A 20,849-nucleotide genomic window follows, 5' to 3' on the forward strand; every position below is an offset into this window, starting at 1 on the left:
TAGCACTAAATACGCTGACTCCAGGGAGAGTTATGTAGGGGAACTAGACCCTGAGTATCCCTGAGAGAGCTGTGGCTGTGCCTGGAGAAAATGGCCGCCGGAGACCTCAAAAGGGATGTGGTCGGAGGAGGAGAGCAGCTCAGGGAAGCGAGACCTCAGAGGAATGGCGCCCTGAGCTGAGAGGCCGCTTTAATGGGGAAAGCTGACCTCCCCATGCTGATTGTTTACCCACTGGGACGCTGGATTCCTGCCCATATGTACCCTGGTGGTCTAGTGGATCAAGATGCACGAAGCCTGTGTCCACACTAAGCGCCTCCAGTCCGTCCCCTGAGACCGGAGGTATGACTGCTAATGCGCAGGTCACCGCTAGCGATGACCCGCCTTACCTGTCCTCTTGCTTCCGGGTTGCAGTCTAGGTCTGTCCGCGGGGCCGGCTAGCGAAGTCCCCAGGATGCCTGCCGAAATCCCCAGCCGAAACTAGCGTTGCGGCGCAGGGAGGGGTGACTGCGCGGCAGCGCAGATGTCCTGTGGACAGTCTGCTGTTGCGTGCTCACAGGAAAATATATAGTAAACACATCATAAAAAGAAAAGCTATTTGGGCTGCTTAAGCCCACTGCATAATGGTGACCAGACTCCGGCCAGGCACCGACGAAACTGAGGTGCCTCTGGCTATCCTGGGAGCTAAAGCTTTAAATGCGTGGTGCCCGGTGTCCTCATCCACCACCTACACCCCAAGGTCTCCCTGTGGAGCCCTATGGACCCTGAAGAAGAAATTGAATCTCTCAGGCAAAAATAAGCTTTATTAAAAGAGATTTAAAGTTTGAACTATCCTTTAATATAGTTTTAAAAGCATTTTATTATTAATATTGCCAATTTATAAGGCACCACAAGTGTTCTGCAGCGCCTTACAAAGTAATTGAACAAGAAACCAGTAACTTACAGTACAATACAATGCAGGAAAAGTTCTATATACATTGCTACATTAGTGTGTTCTCCCCAGAATTTTTTTCCATCTGGGTGGCATCAAGAAGTAGCTGGGTGGGGGGCTTCGCAATAATAAAATGGTTTAAACCCTGACCTTATAATGATTTAAACTTGAAATAACATTTTATATATTAATTCTGTTCTTCTTAGAGGCCCAGTCGTCTGCAGCTTATTCATAATCAAAGTCTTTAGGATCTGGTCCCTCTAGTGAAATCAGCATCACGTTATTTAGTGCTGGCACCACAGAATTTATTTTTTATACAGCTCCCAGATAGTGTCCCCACTTGCAGGCTCCACAGATACAGTGTCCCCACTTGCAGGCTCCCAAATACTATCCTCTAAGATGTGGACGCAGGACTACTCTTTAATGTGTTCAGGCGACTGTTACCGCCTGAACAGCGCACCCGTGCTTTTATACAGGGGGAAGGATATCTGCCCTCCATGGCCCCTGCACTGTGATGCAGCATCCCGTCGCCTGGAACCCTCAGGAACATCACGTGTCCTTATTGCCGGCAGACATGGAACCTCCAATGGGAAGAACATGTAAAGTCGGAGCAGCTTGTCGGCACATCCGGCATCAAGTGTCCATAGCAACAAGGACACAGGGGATGCGGCGCATTGGGGAGGGGGGAGAGTGACAGGCAGTAAGTTGTACGGGGACGCGGAGCATTTGGGCGGGGAGCACAAGAAGTTACAGGGCCCAGTTCGTAAAGCTTACATTCTAAAAAAAAGTGCCCATATTCTTTGTATACTGCAGTAAACACCATTGTTGCATAAACATAGATTTATTAACTTTTATTTTTAGTTTCTTTTGGGGGGGGGGGTTATCATTCATAATGCAAAACGTATAGAAAAAAAGAAAAAAAAAAAAGAAAGAAAAAAAAAAAAACTCCCATCATCTTACCAATGTCTTGTTCAATGCAGCCCTTGTCATCACATCTGGATATATGGAAACTCAGCTCTCCCCGAGGTACCATATGGCGGGCATTGAAAGGGCAAGTGACAAACTGATTGGCAAGGTCAAGATGATTCTTCAAATCAGAGAAAGAACATAGAAAAAACACACAACCCATTACCTTATTGTCAATTAAAAAAAACACTACATAAATAAAAAATCTGTACTGTAGTTGATGTGAAAAAATATAGAACAGCAAAGGTGGGACGTGCAATACAAACATACCTTCAAGAGCTGTACCTCATTCATACCATAGTGCTGGAGATTGCGCAATTGAAACCTAATAGTAGAGTGCAATCCAGGTTCGACATCCAAACATATTTCCGAGGATCGACATAGTGCATTCCACTTAAGGGGGGGGGAAATTAATTTTTTTCTTTTTGGTACACATGGGTCCTCATACATCTAGCCTCCTTGCGCACTAAACAGCACTTCTAGCTGCGCCATGCCGTGGTTTGACTTGGTAGCGCAGGGCGTATTCTTGTGCGACTTTTTACCTTCAAATGCGTCTTATTTGCACAGCGATGCGAATAGCTAGCACAATCTTCTGCTGATTAAAATGATATGCTGCATGCCTAGATTCTGTGCGCGACTGTATCTGCATACGAAACACTATATTACAGTGTCAGTGGCTGTAACACTAATGTAGCATATTTGAAATCAGCAGAAGCTGCTTGTGCTATCTATTTGCATCGCTGTGCGAATAAGACGTATTGAAAGGTAAAAAGTTGCACAAAGACGCTCGGCGCTACAGTCACACTGATATCCTGCATTATTTGTAGCGCACAGAGGACAGAAGTATGTGGACACATCTGTACCTTAACGGGCGCCCGACGGAGCAAATCAATTGTTGCTCTTTTCAGGCGTGAGCCGTTGGTGCAGACAACATTTCTGAGGTGGCGAGCAGAAAAAGTGCGAAAAGTACATGTTTTGGACGCCAGGACTTTAGACAGTTTAGCCGCTTTATGCTGGTAACGCCAGTGCTTTAGGGCAAGACAAGCACCATAATCAATGGGTGCTGAAAAATCCATTGGGCGCCAAAAAAACTATTGAACTCTATGCACAAGTCGAGGGAGTTGGGCAAACTTGTGGGCAGCAGCCACTGGTTAGTTGTTAAATAAAATATCCTGTAGGTGCAGAAATCTGAAAGGTCCCAGTCTAGATCAGCTTTCAGTTTAAGGTACTCCAAGAGAGACAGTACAGATTTTTAATTACAGTATATCTATTTTTCAACATTGGCCCTGGGGTATTTAAATATGGTGAAACTCAAATACAGGTTTAAAGATTCTTTCCACAACATGTGCAGTCTTATTGCAAACCAGTAGGCCAAAACATATAATGGTCAGTTCTGGATGTCGACTTAAACTTTCAACATCTAATCCAAACACCATGTTGCCTGTGCTTCCAGATCAGTCAAACAAAGAGATATGGTAAGAATTTCCCTTTGTTATCTCTCTTTCTACAAAGTCCATAGGGTCCACAAGGAGACCTAGGGCTATAGGTGATGCGGAGTCATCCGGGCACCTTACGCAGTACATATTTCTCCCAGGATGCACTTGCGTCTCCCTCTATACCCCACCCCTGAGCCAGAGGCACCTCAGTTTCGTTGCAAACCAAAGGCCGGAGGAGAATAAAAGAGAAGAACGTCTGGAACACTCAAGAATCGCATTCTCACACAGGAGACGGAAAACCGGTGACCAGAGCAAAGCCCATCTGAAGCGCTGGTGCGTCAGGGTGTGTGCCCTGTGGACCCTATGGACTTCGTAGAAAGATAAAAAAAGGTAAGTTCTTACCATATCCCTCATATTCTACTTCAGGGTCCATAGACTCCACAGGGACACCTTGGAGGATGTACCAAAGCAGTCCCTTTAAGGGTGGGGACGCTCCTGTACAGGGAGGAGAATCCGCCGCCCAAAAGGAAGCATCCTGAGAGCCAAAAGGTATCAAATGCATAATACCCCAAAAAGGTCTGGACAGAAGACCACGTGGCCACCTTACAAAGCTGAACAGTCAAGGCCCCGTGGTGAGCTGCCCATGAAGGACCCACAGACAGAGTAGAATGAGCAGTAACAGACGGCGGCACTGGAAGGCCCCTCATGAATGTAAGCCTCAGAGATAGCCATGCGAAGCCATCTAGCCAAAGTTTGTTTATTGGCTGGCCGTAGACAAACAAGGAGTCTGACTTCCGAAAGGAACTGGTATGGTCCACATAAATCCTGAGAGCACGTACCACATCCAATGAGGCCTCACCTGCAGAGAGGCCTGGAGAATTAGAGGCAAGTACAGTAATGTCCTCATTAATGTGTAAACTAGAAACCACCTTAGGAAGGAACCCAGGTCGAGACCGAAGCACCGCCCTGTCCTGGTGAAAGACAAGAAATGGGGAACGGCAAGAGAGCCCCCAAGTCTAACACTCTTCTGGCAGAAGCAATAGCCAAAAGAAAAACAGTTTTAGCTGTAAGCCTTTTGAGATCCACTGAGCCCAGGGGTTCAAATGGAGGGCCCCAAGGACAACAGCCAAATCCCAGTGCGCCACAGAAGGGACAAAGGGAGGCTGAATGCGAAGGACACCCTGTAGGAAAGTGCGGATATCAGGAAGAGGAGCAATCCTTCACTGGAACCACAATGAAAGAACAAAGACATGCACCTTCAGTGAGGCAAGGTGGAGACCAAGATCCAAACCGGCCTGCAGGTTAGCCAAAACTCTGGCTATCCGAAATACCTGGGTGTCGTAACCTTTGGGATGAAACCATTGAAAATAGGTGTGCCACAGCCTGTGGTAAATCCTAGTGGCTGGTTTACACGCTCTGAGCATGGTGTTAAGCAGAGAGCCAGAAAATCCCTTGGACCTTAGGAGGGATGTCTCAAGAGCCACGCCGACAAAGACAGACGACCCAGGTCCAGGTAAAGGCAAGAACCTTGAGACAACAGGTCCGGATGTTGAGGCAACAGCAACGGAGTGTCTGTGGAGAGACACTGAAGATCTGGAGTACCAGTGACGTCTGGGCCACGCTGGAGCCACCAGCAGGACAGTGCCCCCTTCTTATTTGAACTTCCGAATTACTCGAGGAAGAAGGGAGATTGGAGGAAACAGGTACGCAAAGTGGAAGGTCCACTTGACTGACAGAGCATCTACCAAGAGAGCCTTGGCGTCTCTTGTCTTGGACCCGTACACCGGCAGTTTGTGATTGTGTCGGGAGGCCATGAGGTTCACGTCCGGAGGGCCCCACTTGTCCACTAGGAGCTAAAACAAGCCTTGGTGAAGTGACCATTCTCCGGGATGCACGTCATGATGGCTGAGGAAGTCCGCTTCCCAATTGAGAACTCCTGGAATGAACATGGCCGATATGACTGGGAAATGACCTTCCGCCCATGTCAGAATGCGTGCCACCTCTCTCATTGCCGTCTGACTTAGAGTTCCTCCTTGATGGTTGATGTATCCCACGGTCGAGGCGATGTCTGACTGAACTTGCACAGGCTTTCCGTGAAGTAAGGAGTTTGGCTTGTTGCAGGGCCCTGAAGACTGCCCAAAGTTCCAATATGTTGAAAGGAGTGTGGGCCTGTCACGGCGCCCCAACCCCGGAGACTGGCGTCCGTTGTCAGGAGGACCCAGTCCGGAATCCAAAAAGGGGTGCCCCCCTGGAGAGGTGGCCCATCTGCAACCACTAAGCAAGAGACAGACACCTTCGGAGAGCACAGTTTTTGCCTTTATCCGATGGGGTAATCTGTCCCCCCTGGAGAGGATTAATTTCTGTAGAGGCCGGGAATGAAACTGGGCATATTCCACCATGTCGAAAGTCACAGCATCACTGTAACCAGTGGGTTAAATAGTTAATTTCTACATAGGCATATAAGTTACAAACACATATATACCCTTGCTAGGCCTCTTGAGGTTTGAAATGAGATTGTCTTAATACAGTTGCTGTTTTTCCATAGAACGGTCAAATGACCTTTTGGGGTCAAATAAGCCATAATTTGAGGGGCCTACTCTACCTGTCATTTCTACTACTAGAAGTATAATGAACCATTCATAGCTTCTATGTTCTTATCAGTAGTGAACCACATTCCATTGGAATGACCATGATAAGCTGTGTAGAGATTCTAAGCATTATGGGTAATTAACAGTGATGTCCAGACTCTATACAAAGGAGCCTTGAAATAGAGTTCATCTCCAGACATTAGGATACGTCATTAATGTATGTCTTTGTCTGGTAATATCTTAGTGCTTACAGAGCATGTGCAAGAGAGATAAGTTTGGTCAATGCTATGCTGGACCAATGAGTGCTTGATACCTAGCACTGTATGTAACTGATATGGGCTTAATAGCCGGAAAGCCAACACCCCAGACTAGGGTATATAAACCAGAGGTACTCAAAGGACCCATTAGCTCGTGGTAGATCTGAGACTGCAGTAGGATGCTGCCAATGCAAATTGAATAACCTGGGCGTTAAGAAACGAGGGCTCCCCAGAGGAGAAGAGAAGATAAGATGAAGTACATCTTATGCTGAAGATGATTAATTACCGGTGTCATCTGAATACATAGACAAAAGTTGAGTATACAGCATACTTTGTATGTTGTTTGTTTATTGTAAATAAAGTGTGTTCATTCGTACTCACTCATATTGGTCACATGTGTACTATTTCATTTCGATCAGAACGAAACCCACCGTTATGCAATCACTGAGTAAATGGACACTCGGCGACTGTGGAGGAATCTGCTTACTCGTGTCTGCAAAGTGGAGATCTTTCCTGCAGTAAGAAAAATCCTCTGCTGTTGTGAATCCAACAGAGCTCCCAGATGGAGCATCTTTTGAGAAGGGATCAGGGAGGACTTCTTCCAATTGATCAACCACCCGTGCATCTGTAACACAGATATGGTCAGCTGTAGGTGGTGGTGAAGTACCTCTGGAGACCCTGCCAACAGTAAAAGGTCATCCAGGTATGGTACAGGCGGACCGCCTGCAGCCGCAGATGGGCTGCCATTGCCGCCATCATTTTGGTAAACACCCGAGGTGCAGGAGAGAGGCCAAACGGCAGAGCCGAAACTGGAAATGCTGTAGTACAGCTAACCTGACAAAACGCTGGTGAAAAAAAGTAATCGGAATATGCAGGTATGCATCCTGAATATCCAGCGACACCATAAAATCTCTAGGTTCCATAGCCAATATAATTGAGCGTAGGGTTTCCATCCTAAACAGAGGTACCCTGAGGAATTTGTTCAGGGACTTGAGATTGAGGATAGGTCGGTGGGATCCGTTCGGTTTTTGAACCATAGAGACACTGGAATAATAACCTGATCCCCTCTTGGTTAAAGGAACATCTACAATGACCCCTGCCTGAAGCAAGGACTGTCCTGCCTTCTGAATTTCTAAGGCCTTGTCCTTGTTTGACAGATGGCCTGTGCAGAAAAACTGATGGGGAGGTCTTCTGCGGAAGGAGAGGCATATATACGTGAGAGACCACTTCTCTTACCCAGGTGTATGTTGTAGCCAGATACCAGTATTGGGCGAACTGAAGAAGTCGACCTCCCACCCTGGGAGAGGCGTATACGTGAGAGACAACTTCTCTTACCCAGGTGTATGTTGTAGCCAGATACCAGTATTGGGCGAACTGAAGAAGTCTGCCTCCCACCCTGGGATTCCCCCAAGAGGAGGTCTGCCCAGTCAGGCTGAGGTGTTTGTCATCAGGCTTGACAGCAAGAAGTCTCGCATTACAAGCTTGCTTCTTGGGCTTGGCAGTCTTCTTGGTGACTGACTGCCTAGGGAAGGAATGAGCTTTAACCTTACCTGGGGCCAGAATAGGTCCGAAAGGACAAGGTCAGAGACTCAGAGAGAGCAGGGGACAGACAGGGGAAGGCAGACAAGCAAACTTAGCCGCTGCCAACGTATCCACAATTTTATCCAAAATCAGGGTCAAACAAAACTTTACCGTTATAAGGTAAACACTCTAAGCCCTTCCTGGAGTCTGCATCTGCCCTCCAAGAGCATAGCCACAGGGAGTGGCGAACCGCAATAGCCGCAGTGGAAATCCTAGCATTCAATAAGCTGACATCCAAGGCAGCCTCGTTAATGTAAGTAGCTGACTCTCGGAGGTTGCCCACTAGATTCAACTGCTCTTTGGTAGCATCCGAGGCCAAGGACCCTTCAAGGGTGCTCGCCCAACATTCCATAGCTCTAGCTACCCGGCAAATAGCCATGGCTGGTCTGCACGCAGCACCTGAAAGGGAGTAAATGGATTTTAGACAAACCTCCACCTTCCTATCCATAGTATCCTTTAAGGACAACATGGAAGGCATAGGTAGGGTTGTGCTTTTAACCAAGCGCGTCACATGAGAATCCACCGCTGGTGAAGTTTCCCATTTTGTAAAAAACAGTCCTCAGCAAAAGGATAAGCATAAGCCAGGCGTCTTTACGGCTGGTAACGCTTTCCAGGTGATTTCCATGCCACATCCAGGTGGTCTACCAGCTGATCAGATAAAGGAAATATGGAAACGGTCACCTTTACGTCCTTCAAATAGGCATTTTGGACTTAGGCGCTGAAGGTTCGTCCTCCTCTATGTCCAAGGCAGCACGGACAGCTTGCATCAGTCCTGGAATATAAATCTTTGACTTAGGCTCCACTCATCGTGCAGAGGGTTCGGAGACAAAATCAGCCGGGAGCACCCCATCATCAGATGACATGTCATCTTCATCATATGGAGTAGACTTGAGATGACGGCAAAATTCTTTTAGCCGGTCTAATCTGAGGTGCATCCCCCTGCCGCACATCTGTAAGATTCTGCATCGTAGTGGAAAGCATATTAACCCAGGGAGGATTAGATACAACCAGCATGGGTGCAACCGGAAGAAACAGGCTCGGAGAGGGCATAACCTGGTGCTGTGGGAACCCCAGCGGGGAACACACAGGATAGGCAGCTAAGCGTCCCGCAATGGCAGTTAATGCTTGTGCAAAGCATGTCCAAGGGGGCTCTGCACGGTGGCTGAGAAAGTAGAGTGACCTGGAGGGGCATAGCACTTCAGAACCCTCCAGTATAATGTCTCCCACACCTAACACTGCTGTACATTTTTTGCATGACAGGACAGGAGCCAAGCTGGGCATATCATCCTCACTCCCACACAGTTTAGAGGATATCTAGTACCCTATATGTGACCGACCACACAGCACAAATAAACGGTGAGGAGTATTCTGCACCCTGACAACACTTGTAAAGGGTCAGTGAGAAGAAAAGCACAGGGAGTGTAAAATGGATGACAGAGTGAAGAGAGAAACTCAGACAGACATCGCTAGCATAAAGTCACATACAATGCAGAGATAAAACAAGAGATATGGTAAGAACTTACCTTTGTTATCTCTGTTTCTACGAAGTCCATAGGGTCCACAGGGTTGACCTTGGGGTATAGCTGGATCTGGATCCACGGGCACCACGCAGTTAAAGCTTTGCTGCTCCCAGGATGCACTTGGGTCCATCCTGCTCTATACCCCACCCCCGAGCCCAGGCACCTCAGTTGGTAAGCAGCCAAGGCCGGAGGAGGAGACTAAACAGAGAGAAGGAAGACTGGAACACACAAGAAACCATACTCACAGAAATGGGAGATGGAAAACCGGTGACCAGCCACACAGCCCATATGAAGCCAGGTGCGTCAGGGCGGGTGCTGTGTGGACCCTATAGACTTCGTAGAAACAGAGATAACAAAGGTAAGTTATTACCATCTCTCTTGTTTTCTACTTCAGGGTCCATAGGGGGTCCACAGGGTTGACCTTAGGGAGCAGTTCAACTAAGGGCGGGGACGGTCCTGTGCAGAAAGGAGAACTCAGCGCCCAAAGGACGCATCCTGAGAGGCGAAGGTGTCAAACGCATAGAACCTCAAAAACATCTGAATGGAAGACCAGGTGGCCGCCTTACACAGCTAAACAGAAGAGACGCCACGTCTAGCAGCCCAAGAGGGACCCACAGAACGAGTGGAATGAGCCTTAACAGAGGTTGGCACAGGTAAAACCTCCTGTCCATAAGCCTCACAAATAACAGAACAAAGCCAACAGGCTAACGTTTGTTGGCAGGCCAACCTCTCCTGTGAAAACCAAAGAGGACAAACAATGAATCAGACATCCTAACAGAAGCAGTCCGGTCCACATAGATTCTAAGCGCCCGGACTACAACTAAGGAAGCCTCACCAGCGGAAAGATCAGGTGACTGAAAAGCTGACACAAAAAGTTCCTGATTGATGTGGAACTTCGAAACTGCTTTAGGTAAAAACTCAGGACGAGTGCGGAGCACTGCACTGTCCTGGTGAAAAATCAGAAAAGGAGGGCGACAGGAAAGCGCCCCCAACTCTGACACCCTCCTGGCAGAAGCAATTGCCAGGAGAAAAATGGTCTTAAGCGTCAACCACTTGAGCTCCGACTCAAGAGGCCCTGCAGGACCCGTAAAACCACCGCCAAGTCCCAAGGAGCCACAGGACGTACGAAGGGAGGCTGGATTCGGAGAACACCTTGGAAAAAGGTGTGAACATCTGGCAGTGTAGCAATCAGTCGTTGGAACCACACGGATAAAGCGGACACATGAACCTTCAGAGAGTCAAACCTGATTGAAGAAATTCCAAGATCCTAGAAACTCGGAACACCTGAGGATCATAGCTTCTGGACTCACACCACTGAAAGTAAGTGCGCCACACCCTGTGGTAAATCCGTGCAGAAGCAGGCTTGCGTGCCCTGAGCATGTTACTAATAACCGAACCAGAGAAGCCCCGAGACCTCAAGATGGCTGTCTCAAGAGCCACGCCGTCAATGACAGCCAACCCAGATCCGGGTAAAGGCATGGCCCTTGAGACAATAGGTCCTGACGCTGAGGAAGAAGGTACGGAGCGTCGATGGAGAGGCTCCTCAGATCGGAGTACCAAGGATGTCTGGGCCACGCCGGAGCCACCAGCACAAGCGTGCCGCCGTCCTACTTGAATTTCCGCAGGACCCAAGGTAGTAGGGATATCGGAGGAAACAGATACGCCAGGTGAAACGTCCATTTCACCGACAGCGCATCCACCAGACATGCGCCTGCGTCTCGTCCTTGACCCGTAAACGGGCAACTTGTGATTGTGACGGGAGGCCATCAAGTCCAGCTCCGGCAGCCCCCATCTGTCCACGAGTAGCTGAAACACCTCTGGGTGAAGCGACCATTCCCCGGGATGCACGTCGTGACGGCTGAGGAATTCCGCCTCCCAATTGAGGACTCAGGGGATGAAGACCGCCGAGATCACTGGAATGTGGCACTCCGACCAAGCAAGGATGCGAGACACCTCCGACATCGCAGCTCGACTGCGAGTTCCTCCCTGGTGGTTGATATACGCCACCGTGGTGGCGTTGTCGGACTGCACCTGAACCGCCCTGTATACCGCCCGCAGTTCCAGGATGAAGGTGCTATCGGAACATGGAGGTAGGCGTCCTGGATATCCAGGGACACCATGTAATCCCCAGGTTCCATCGCCAGAATGATGGAACGTAACGTTTCCATCCTGAATTTGGGAACTCTTGAGGAATTTGTTCAGAGACTTCAAATTGAGGATAGGGCGATGAGACCATTGGGTTTCTGCACCAGAAACAGAGACGAATAATACCCCGTCCCTCGTTGTGATTGAGGAACGGGAACGACCCCTGCTTTCAGCAAGGACTCTATAGCCTCCTGAATCTGTAAAGCCTTGGTTTTGTCCTGAGAAGGACTCGTGGAGAAAAACTGGTGGGGCGGTCTGTGCCGAAAAGACAGGGCGTACCACTGGGAGACCACTTCTCGAACCCAGGCACCCGTGGTGGTATTGTGCCAGCACTGGGCAAATTGAAGAAGTCGGCCTCCCACTCTGGGGTCCCCCAGAGGAAGGCCCGTCCCATCAGGCAGAAGGTTTATCCTCCTGCTTGGAAGAAGGGCGCCTGGCACTCCAGGCCTGCTTCTTGGACTTTGAGGCGGTCTTGGTTGCCGACTGCCTCGGGAAGGACTGACCTTTGGCCTTGCCCTGAACCCGATAGGACCAAAAGGCGGAGCTCCGTACTTTGGCAGGTGCTGAAGCCGAAGGGAGGAAGGCCGATTTAGACTTAGCCAGAGTATCCACTATTTTGTCCAAGTCTGGACCAAAAAGCAACTCTCCATTAAAAGGTAAAGCCTCCAGGCCCTTTTTGGATTCTGCGTCAGCTCTCCAGGATCGCAGCCACAAGGACCGACACGCCGACACAGCTGCAGCAGACACCCTAGAGGTCAGCAGGCTTGCATCCAACGATGCTTCCCCAATGTAGGAAGCCGCATCTCTCATTTGTCCTATCAGCGCGCTCTGGATATCCGGAGCATCCTCCGGAAAGGTATCCTCCAAAGCGTTGGCCCAGCTCTCGATGGCCTTAGCCACCCAAGAGATGGCCATGGACGGACGGGCCACTGCCCCAGAGAGAGAGTAGATAGACTTTAAACAAGTCTCCACTTTCCTGTCCGTGGGATCCTTCAGGGAGGAGATAGACAGTAAAGGCAACGTAGTGCTTTTAATTAAGCGGGTGACATGGGAATCCACCGCAGGTGGCGTTTCCCATTTCCTGCAATGAGCCTCAGGAAAAGGATAGTTGGATGCCAACCGTTTCTGCGGTTGGAATCTTTTGCTGGGCAACTGCCAGGCCCCCGCCATATGAACCGTCAACTGGTCGGATAGGGGAAAAAAAAACAGTCAAAGCTACTTTGGCCTTTTTAAAATTAGGATACTTCGACCTGGGAGCCGGTGCATCCTCCTCTATATGAAGGATGGCCTGCACCGCCCTAACCAATGCCGGCACATTAATGGAGGACTTAGTCTCCACCTCCTGGGCCCCGGCATCCGAGTCAGAGTCCTCATGGACCTCTCCGTCATCCGAAGACATGTCTGTGTCCGTGAACGGGTCGCTTGGACGCCTTTGGGGGCAATCACTGTGTAATATCGACTGAAAAGCCGATGACGAGGCCGCCAGGCTCTGAACAGAGCTGGAGAGGACATCCACCCAGGGAGGGGGTACCGCCTGAGGATATCCCTGACAGGGTACCATTGACTGCTGCGTTACCGTGGGAGACTGCACGTACACAGGCAATCCCGCATAAGGACCCATAGTCTGAGACCCGGGAGGAGACTGCACCAGATGCGTAACACCCGGGAACGGGGGATGGTAGGCTGGGGCAACACCCTAGAAGGGACCGCAGTCGGGACCGCAAGCCAGACCGCGATCGACGCCAGCACTTGTGTAAACATCGCCCAAGGAGGATCCTGCGCCACCGGGGGTTTAGAGGGACCAGGTACCAGCTGGCACCGCCCGCACAGACCGTCCAGAGACAAATCCACCCCATCAACCCCTGCAGAACAGCGTCTGCAGGAAAACAACACAGGAGCCACGGAGCGCTCATTCTCCTCATCAGACATGACACAATAACTTTGCAATAAAAGTGTATCACCGAAAGAGGTGGGGTGTATAACACCTGCGCACTCCCAAGTATGCAACACAAACAGCCCACAATATGGTACTGTGTAGCACACCACTGTATGTGACGGACCTCACAAATACGTAGATCTATATAAGTGAGGTACACAGAAAGAACACCCATCCCCCACGTACCTGCGGGCCGTAGGAGAAAGAAAGGGATAGTGATAAGATGACAGTCAGCAGAAAATTGGCACAGATAGCAGCACTAGCAAAAGTCACATACCATGCAGGAAGTTATACTCACTGCACCTTTCGCGTACCAATCAACTTCCCAGATTCAGTGTCTGGGAGGGCTATAGTGCAGCGAATACTGTCCTTTGCAGGGGGAGAGGTACGCAGGGGGACCGGTCCAGGCACCGCCTGGGAGATCTGCGTTGCCACTGAGAAGATGGCCGCCGGAGAGCTCTGAGGAAGAGTGGCCGCAAGAGGAACAGCTCAGCGACGCCAGCACGCATGAGAGAAGGCGCGCTGGGCTGAGGGGAGGAATAGCTAAACCAGGGAAGGCTGCCTCCCCTGGCTAGCAATTAACCCCAGGGACGCTGGTTCCCTTCCAGCAATTACTCCCTGGTGGTCCAGCGGTCACGCGGGGTATGCCTGTGAAGAGGGAGCTCGCTGCTACTAGCAACGCCGGTCTGTCCTCAGAGACCGGCGGCTGAAGACTGCATTTCTACCCCCGCGCACAGCGCGAAGCGCTGCACGCGGCTTACCTGGCCCCGTGCGTCCGGCAGCAGTCAGTGGGAGGTCCCGGAGCCACGCTAGTACTGACTCCGGGGTCCCGCTGCGATCCCCAGATCAGTACTGGCGTCGCAGCGCCAGCGGGGCTGTTGGAGCGGCAGCGTGGACGTCCAGATGGACAGTCTGATGCTGCCGCTCTGAAGATAGTAAAAATAAATAAATAAAATCTTCTTCTTTAAAAAGAATAAAAAATAAAGCTATGGGGCTGCTTATGCAGCCCCATGGCCCAGGGTGATCTGACTGCGGCCGGGCACCAACTAAAACTGAGGTGCCTGGGCTCGGGGTATGGAGGAGGATGGACCCAAGCACATCCTGGGAGCAGCAAAGCTTTAACTGCGTGGTGTCTGTGGATCCAGATATACCCCAAGGTCAACCCTGTGGACCCCCTATGGACCCTGAAGTAGAAATACACATGCACAAATGGCACTACTATTCAACTACACAGGCTCAGTGTCTGGTAGGCTATAGTGCTACATACACTGACCACCTTGGAGGAGAGGTACGTAGGGAGACCCGGGCTCCGCACTGCCTGCGAGATCTGCAACTCAGCCAGGAGAAAATGGCTGCCAGAGACCTCTGCGGTGGCGGATCCGGAGAAGCTGCCGCAGCACAGCCAGACAACAGTGGAAAGGCGCGCTGTGCAGCGGGGAGGAGCTGGCTGTTAAGATAGGGAAGACCGCATCCCCTGGCCAGCATTTGGCCCCAGGGACGCTGGACTTGCGCCCTTACTATCTAGCGCGCGTCTATGGTGGTCCAGTGGAAGCGCAGGACTCTGTGCCTGGCTCCACTTGCCATCAACCCCAGCCCTGGAGGTAAAAAGACTGCGATTTAGGCGGTACACCACTTACCTCCCCCATAGCGCCCAGCCGCAGTCCAGGGATCCTCCGGGGTCCCTGCTAGCCGAGCCCGCCAAGATCCACGGATCAGTACCGGGGTCTCTGCTCCGGCGGGGTTGACGGTGCGGCAGCGCGGACGGCCCTTGGACTGTCAGCTCTTGGAAAAAGAAGAACTTAAAATAACAAATCTTCAGGGGCTGTTTTCCTATCGCGTTCAGTGACCTGAATCAGGCGGGGCACCGAACGAAACTGAAGCGGCCTCTGGCCCGGGGGCGGGGTAGAGATGGAGACTCAAGTGAATCCTGAAAGAAAAATTTACTGCGTAAGGTGCCTGGATGACTCTGCATCACCTATACTCCAAGGTCTCCTGTGGAGCCTACAGACCCTGAAGCAGAAAGAACGGTATTTTCTGGATGTTGAACTTATCTTTCAGTTTGTTATACCAGTCACAGGAAGGAGATGGAAGTGTGCAGGAGTTGGGGCAAGGGCAGTACAACAGACCTAGAGGCAGCTGTGGCTGTTTGACAGCTGTGGTTAAATACACTAAGAGGGGTATTCAATATGAAACGTTAACTTCACTGTCGAAGTTACCGTTTCATATCGGAGTTTTTACCTGCGTTAAAGTAGCGGGCGCGCTCCCGCTTAACCCCATATTCAATATAAAATTATCGAAAATGGGAACCTCCGAAGTTTGATTTGCGTAAAGTTACGATTTTTTCCATAAAAAATTTGTAAGACCCCCCTAAAGTTGTAAAAACATGGGGGATCACTATGGGTACCCCCGTTTTAGCCTTTAAATGAAAGTCGGGGATTTAAATAGCCGCAGCAGGTGTTTTTTTCCCGACATTTAAGTGTTGCAGAAGAGCACTTAGGTTAATTTTTTCGTTTTTTTAAGTGGTCCCATCAAATTTGGGGCACATGAAAATGGGTACTAGTATATTTTTAAGTCCCTAAAGTAAGTTTTTAAAAATTCTGTAACTAGGCACCTGCCGCTATAATTCTATTCTTCAAAACACCTGCCGCATACTTGCAGAATAGCCCTGAACCTATTTCCCTATTGTTAAACAATTTTTTCTTTTCACCCCAATTTTTAAATTAATTGTTTGGGGTGTCCCGATTTTTTGTAGGACCTTTTTTTTTTTTGAACATTTCCTTTTAAGGGGACATTCCCAAAACTACAGGCTATTTTTATAAGCCTACACCCCCAAACCCCTATTCTGCATTTTTTTTCACTTGATATAGTGCTTAGAAAAATTATCCCTGTTTTTCAAAAAATTACCCTTGAGCCCATTTAAGGAAAAAAACGGGAATTTTCGGGAAATATGCCTGGGACCCCCCTAAAGATGTCCTGACATGGGGGATCACTATGGGTAACCCCGTTTTTGCCTGCTTAAGAAAGTCGGGTTTTTAAACAGCTTTGCAAGGTGTTTTTCCCTGCCGCGGCTATTAGAAACCCTGACTTCCTTCAGGAGTTAAAAATGGGGGTACCCATAGTGATCCCCCATGTCTAGACATCTTTAGGGGGGTCCCTAGAATATTTCCCGAAAATTCCCGTTTTAGTTAACCTATAAAAAAATTAGTAAAAAATAATAAAAAAAATGACATAAGGTCCCCCCCCAAAAGCCAAACCAGCCCCAGGCTTGCCAGCCAGTGGTGGTTTCTAAAAATACGGGGAACAAAATGTGTAGGGTTCCACCGTATTTTAGAAACCAACACCAGGCTGCAGGGACTAGTGCTGGTTTTAAATATAAGGGGCAAAAACGATGTGGGGTACCCCCTATATTTAAAACCAGCACCAGACCCAACCGACCGAGGTGTAATGCCACAGCCCGGAGACCCAATCACCGGTGCTCCAGGTCCAAAGCATTACACCCCAAGTCGGTCAGCACAAGGGTCCCCCCTCTCCCGAGCTTAACTTACGCTGAAGCCTGGGGCTCATCCCCATACCCCTGGAGTGGTGGGTATGGGGGTAATAGGGGGGCCAAATATTGTAACACTATTGTACTTTACAGTGGAACTACAAGTGCCAGCATGCCTGCCATTTTGCACTTGTGGAACTACAAGTGCCAGCAGACATGCGGCACCTGTAATTTCACTGTAAAATAAATAGTTAAAAAAAGACACACACACACACAGTGACAGAATAAGTTTATTACATACACCTACCCATTAACACATACTTCCCTATACCAGATGTTCGGTCCCCTTGTCAAGTAGAAATCCATGGTAGCTGGCCCTGCAAGAAAGATTTCATACTCACCTACATCCAGCGCTGGTCTCCGCAGTAATCCATGGGTGTTTTAAAACAAAAAAAAACGTGTTACCCGATCCACGCTACAAGCTATCTGTATGTGTGTTATCACACATACAGATAGCTCCCGAATGGCCGCTGCCGGCACTTCACGGGGCATTGCAGTCCCGTCAGACAATCAGCGGCAGCGCTCACTGTAGAGCACCCGCTGATTGGCTCCGGCAACTGACAGTTCCCACGCAGGCTGACTCACCCATGTGGGAACTGTCCGTTGCCGGAGCCAATTAGCGGCCGCGCTACAGTCAGCGCGGCCGCTGATTGGCTCTCAGGACTGCAATGCCCCGTGAAGTGCCGGCAGCTGCCATTCGGAAGCTATCTGTATGTGTGACAACACACATACAGATAGCTTGTAGCGTGGATCGGTTAACACGTTTTTTTGGTTTAAAACACCCATGGATTACTGTGGAGACCAGCGCTGGATGTAGGTGAGTATGAAATCTTTCTTCACAAAACCCCTTCAAAAACGCTCAAGTAGAGTAGAATATCCGTGGCGTAAATCTCTTAATCCAAATTACTTCCTCACATGCTCTATAGTAGGAATCCAACCAACAGTCTGTCTCATGCTCATTGTCTACCCCATCTGTGTCACCCCTGTGTCTGCCCCTCCCCTTTAGAATGTAAGCTCTCACGAGAAGGGCCCTCTTCCCTCATGTTCTTTTCCTTCCTTTACGTATATTTTTATCTACTGTATACTCCTTGCAACAGCACCTAACCCTTGTTTTTTTGCCATTCCGCTATTGCAGCAATGTTTATATATCTTGTACTTGGCCAGCAATGTACTGTATGTCACTGTTCAACTGTGTATGTACTTTGTTAGGCGCTGCGGAACCCTTGCGGCGCCATATCAATAAAGGTCAATAATAATAATATGGGCAGCATGTCAAATCTGTCCCTGTTCTTAAGTCCTGAACAGAAAACTAATGTGAAAATGGAGCAACTAGAGCCTAAGCAGCAATCTAATGAGAAAGGGGAGCAACTACATAAACAGAAATTAGCATATAAACACTGAAGTGATAGCCCATAAATAGGATATACAAAAATTTAGTAGAGCATAGCTACCCCATGATAAAGTATGCAAGCATACTACATGGTGGCAAATAAGAGCAAGGCTCTTCGAATGAACCATAACATCTGTGATCTTCTTGGACATCAAAATAAAAACCCTACTATAAGGCTAATGATATAAAGATATGAGATAAAAGAAGTGTGATCACTATACCTTACAAGAGTTACCACATGAAAAAGAACAAAATCATTTCCTTACCTTCTTGCACTTTATCAGGTGATAAGGAAAACGACAAGCTCTTATTTGGTGGTTTGAATCATATGGGCATTGCAAAAGTCTGTCTGGATCTTGTGGGTCTACAGAAATAACAAAAATATAGTTTGTAATTAATGTATGGTATTCTATTTAGAAATAAAAATCCCTACTGTGCCACACTGCATTCTTACAGGGGACATTCTTCGTGACTAATTCAAAAGCATAGACAAGGTCTTACACAGAAAGGCACCAGCAATATAAACACTCACATCACTATGGCGATTAATATTGCATACAGGTTACTGTGAACAGCTAGATGGCACTGGGCAACCACAAGCTCTATTGTGCTATGGAACATAGGGGTCGATTCAGACCCAGACGCTAAGCTGCACTCTCTCGCTGCCAAAAGGAGCCGGGTATGCAAATTCTGCGATTGCACTGTCTGGTGTAAAGATGCCCTCTATGTATTAGAGAGCGACAGCAGAGTGAGCGCACGCTGGTATAAAGACGCCCACTTTTCTTTAACACACGTCATTTCCAGAAAGTGTATGATTAATCAGAACCATCGAGAGCCATCGGAGCTGCACGCAGCACTTGAGGTAGACCCTACTCCACCACAACCACTGCAGGCTGAAATACAACCAAGTGACGTGTACAACGACGCTTCCTTGATAATTATGCACACCCATAAAAACTCAATTTTGACGCCCAGACACGCCTGCATTCGCAGCACCACTCCTCAGTTCACAAGCACCTTCCCCTGTTACCACCCACACACGGAAGTGTCAAAGTAGCTCTCAGTCTTTATGCTAAGAGTGCACGATTCCCGATCGCAATAACTGCTTTGCGCACTGCGATGCATGCGCAGATGGGTGACAAACGCCCATAGTGTGTGTCCGCGGCTTAGCGTCTGAATCGGGCTCATACTTCTCTTGAGTTTGAAACTCTATAGGAGAGGTGCAACACCGATTTGATGTTTAAAGTTAAAGTACTCAAGAATCTTCAATAAGTGTTTAATTGGGATGACCTGGTGACTGACACGCAATGTTTTACATAGTTTTCAATGGTGGAAGTTATCCACTCGGCCACTGACTATTTGGAGGCCAGGTAACCCTATTTTTGTGTATCGTGTATAATGAGTAGACTATCAGTCCTATTTAGGGACACAGATCTAGCTACAAAGGGAGATTTATGTTCTTACTTAGTTAAATCCTTTTCGTCGAGATCCATAGGGGACAAGGAGACAACACTAGGGTATAGGCTGGGCAGATGGACTGGGCAACAAACCGTTAACAACTTCTCCCCTATACCCGCCTTCAGCCCCAGGCAGTCCAGTTAAGTTAGCAAGCCCAAGGCAAGAGAGAGAATGGAGAAGGAAGAATGGCACACACATCCAAACACATCGAAGCGATGGACATGGGAACCAGAAACTGAACAAACTCCCGCAAGCCAGGTGCGTCTGGATGGGTGCCCTATGTCCCATATGTATCTCTATGAAAAGGTGAGTGTTATGGTAAAACTTTGCTTTGTTAACTCTTTCTACAAATTCCATAGGGTCCAAAGGGAGACAATGGGGTGTAGGTGGGACCTGACACCAACAAAGTTTTTTAATCCCAGGATGTTCCAGTCCTTCCCCCCTATACCCCACCCACAGCCTGAGTGCAACTCTGTTTTGTTAACAAGCCCAATGCAGAAGCAGGAGAAGCCAGAAGGAAAACTGGTACACTGAAGAATCAGATCGTCACACAGAGAAGGAAACAAGTGACCAAGATAAGAAACCCATAGAAGCCAGGAGCATCAAGGCGGGTGCCGTGTGGACCCTATGGACTTCAAAGAAAGTTAACCAAAGTAAGTTTTACCAAAACTCTCCTTTTCTTCTTCAGGGTCCATAGGGCTCTACAAGGAGACATTGGGGGATGTCCCAAAGCACGTTGTTCAAAGGCGGGAACGCACCTAAGCGGATAGGATGCTTCCTCCGGGCGCATGGTTCTCCTGAGAGGCAATGTATCAAAGGCATAAAACCTAAGAAAGGTGTGGACAGAAGACCAGGTGGCCGCCTTGCATAGCGCCAAACCGGGCTGCCCACGAGGGACCCAGAGAGCGAGTAGAATGAGCAGAGACTGTAGCTGGCACAGGTAGGCCCGTCTGTGTGTAAGCCTGTGCGACAGTGATGCGAATCCACCTGCCCAGCGTCTGTTTATTAGCTGGCCATCCCTTCTTGTGGAATCCAAATAGGACAAAAGAGTCCGATTTTCGGATGGAAGCAGTACGGTCCACGTAGATCTTTAAAGCACG

General features: G+C 49.0%; 1 protein-coding gene across 1 annotated transcript in view; it reads right to left on the reverse strand.

Moving 5' to 3' along the window:
- LOC148527401 (gametocyte-specific factor 1-like) overlaps positions 1-20,849 on the reverse strand; it is a 133,458-nt gene that overhangs the window by 73,565 nt on the left and 39,044 nt on the right. Inside the window, exons 4-5 of the mRNA XM_088469296.1 lie at positions 18,558-18,655; positions 1,889-2,015 (exon numbers count right to left, since the gene is read on the reverse strand). Of these exons, the coding sequence (XP_088325422.1) occupies positions 1,889-2,015; positions 18,558-18,655 (225 nt within the window). The remainder of the gene's footprint in view (positions 1-1,888; positions 2,016-18,557; positions 18,656-20,849) is intronic.

The sequence above is a fragment of the Taudactylus pleione genome, unplaced genomic scaffold (genome assembly GCF_031769625.1).
Source record: "Taudactylus pleione unplaced genomic scaffold, aTauple2 ptg000089l, whole genome shotgun sequence".
In the NCBI taxonomy this organism is placed as follows: domain Eukaryota; kingdom Metazoa; phylum Chordata; class Amphibia; order Anura; family Myobatrachidae; genus Taudactylus; species Taudactylus pleione.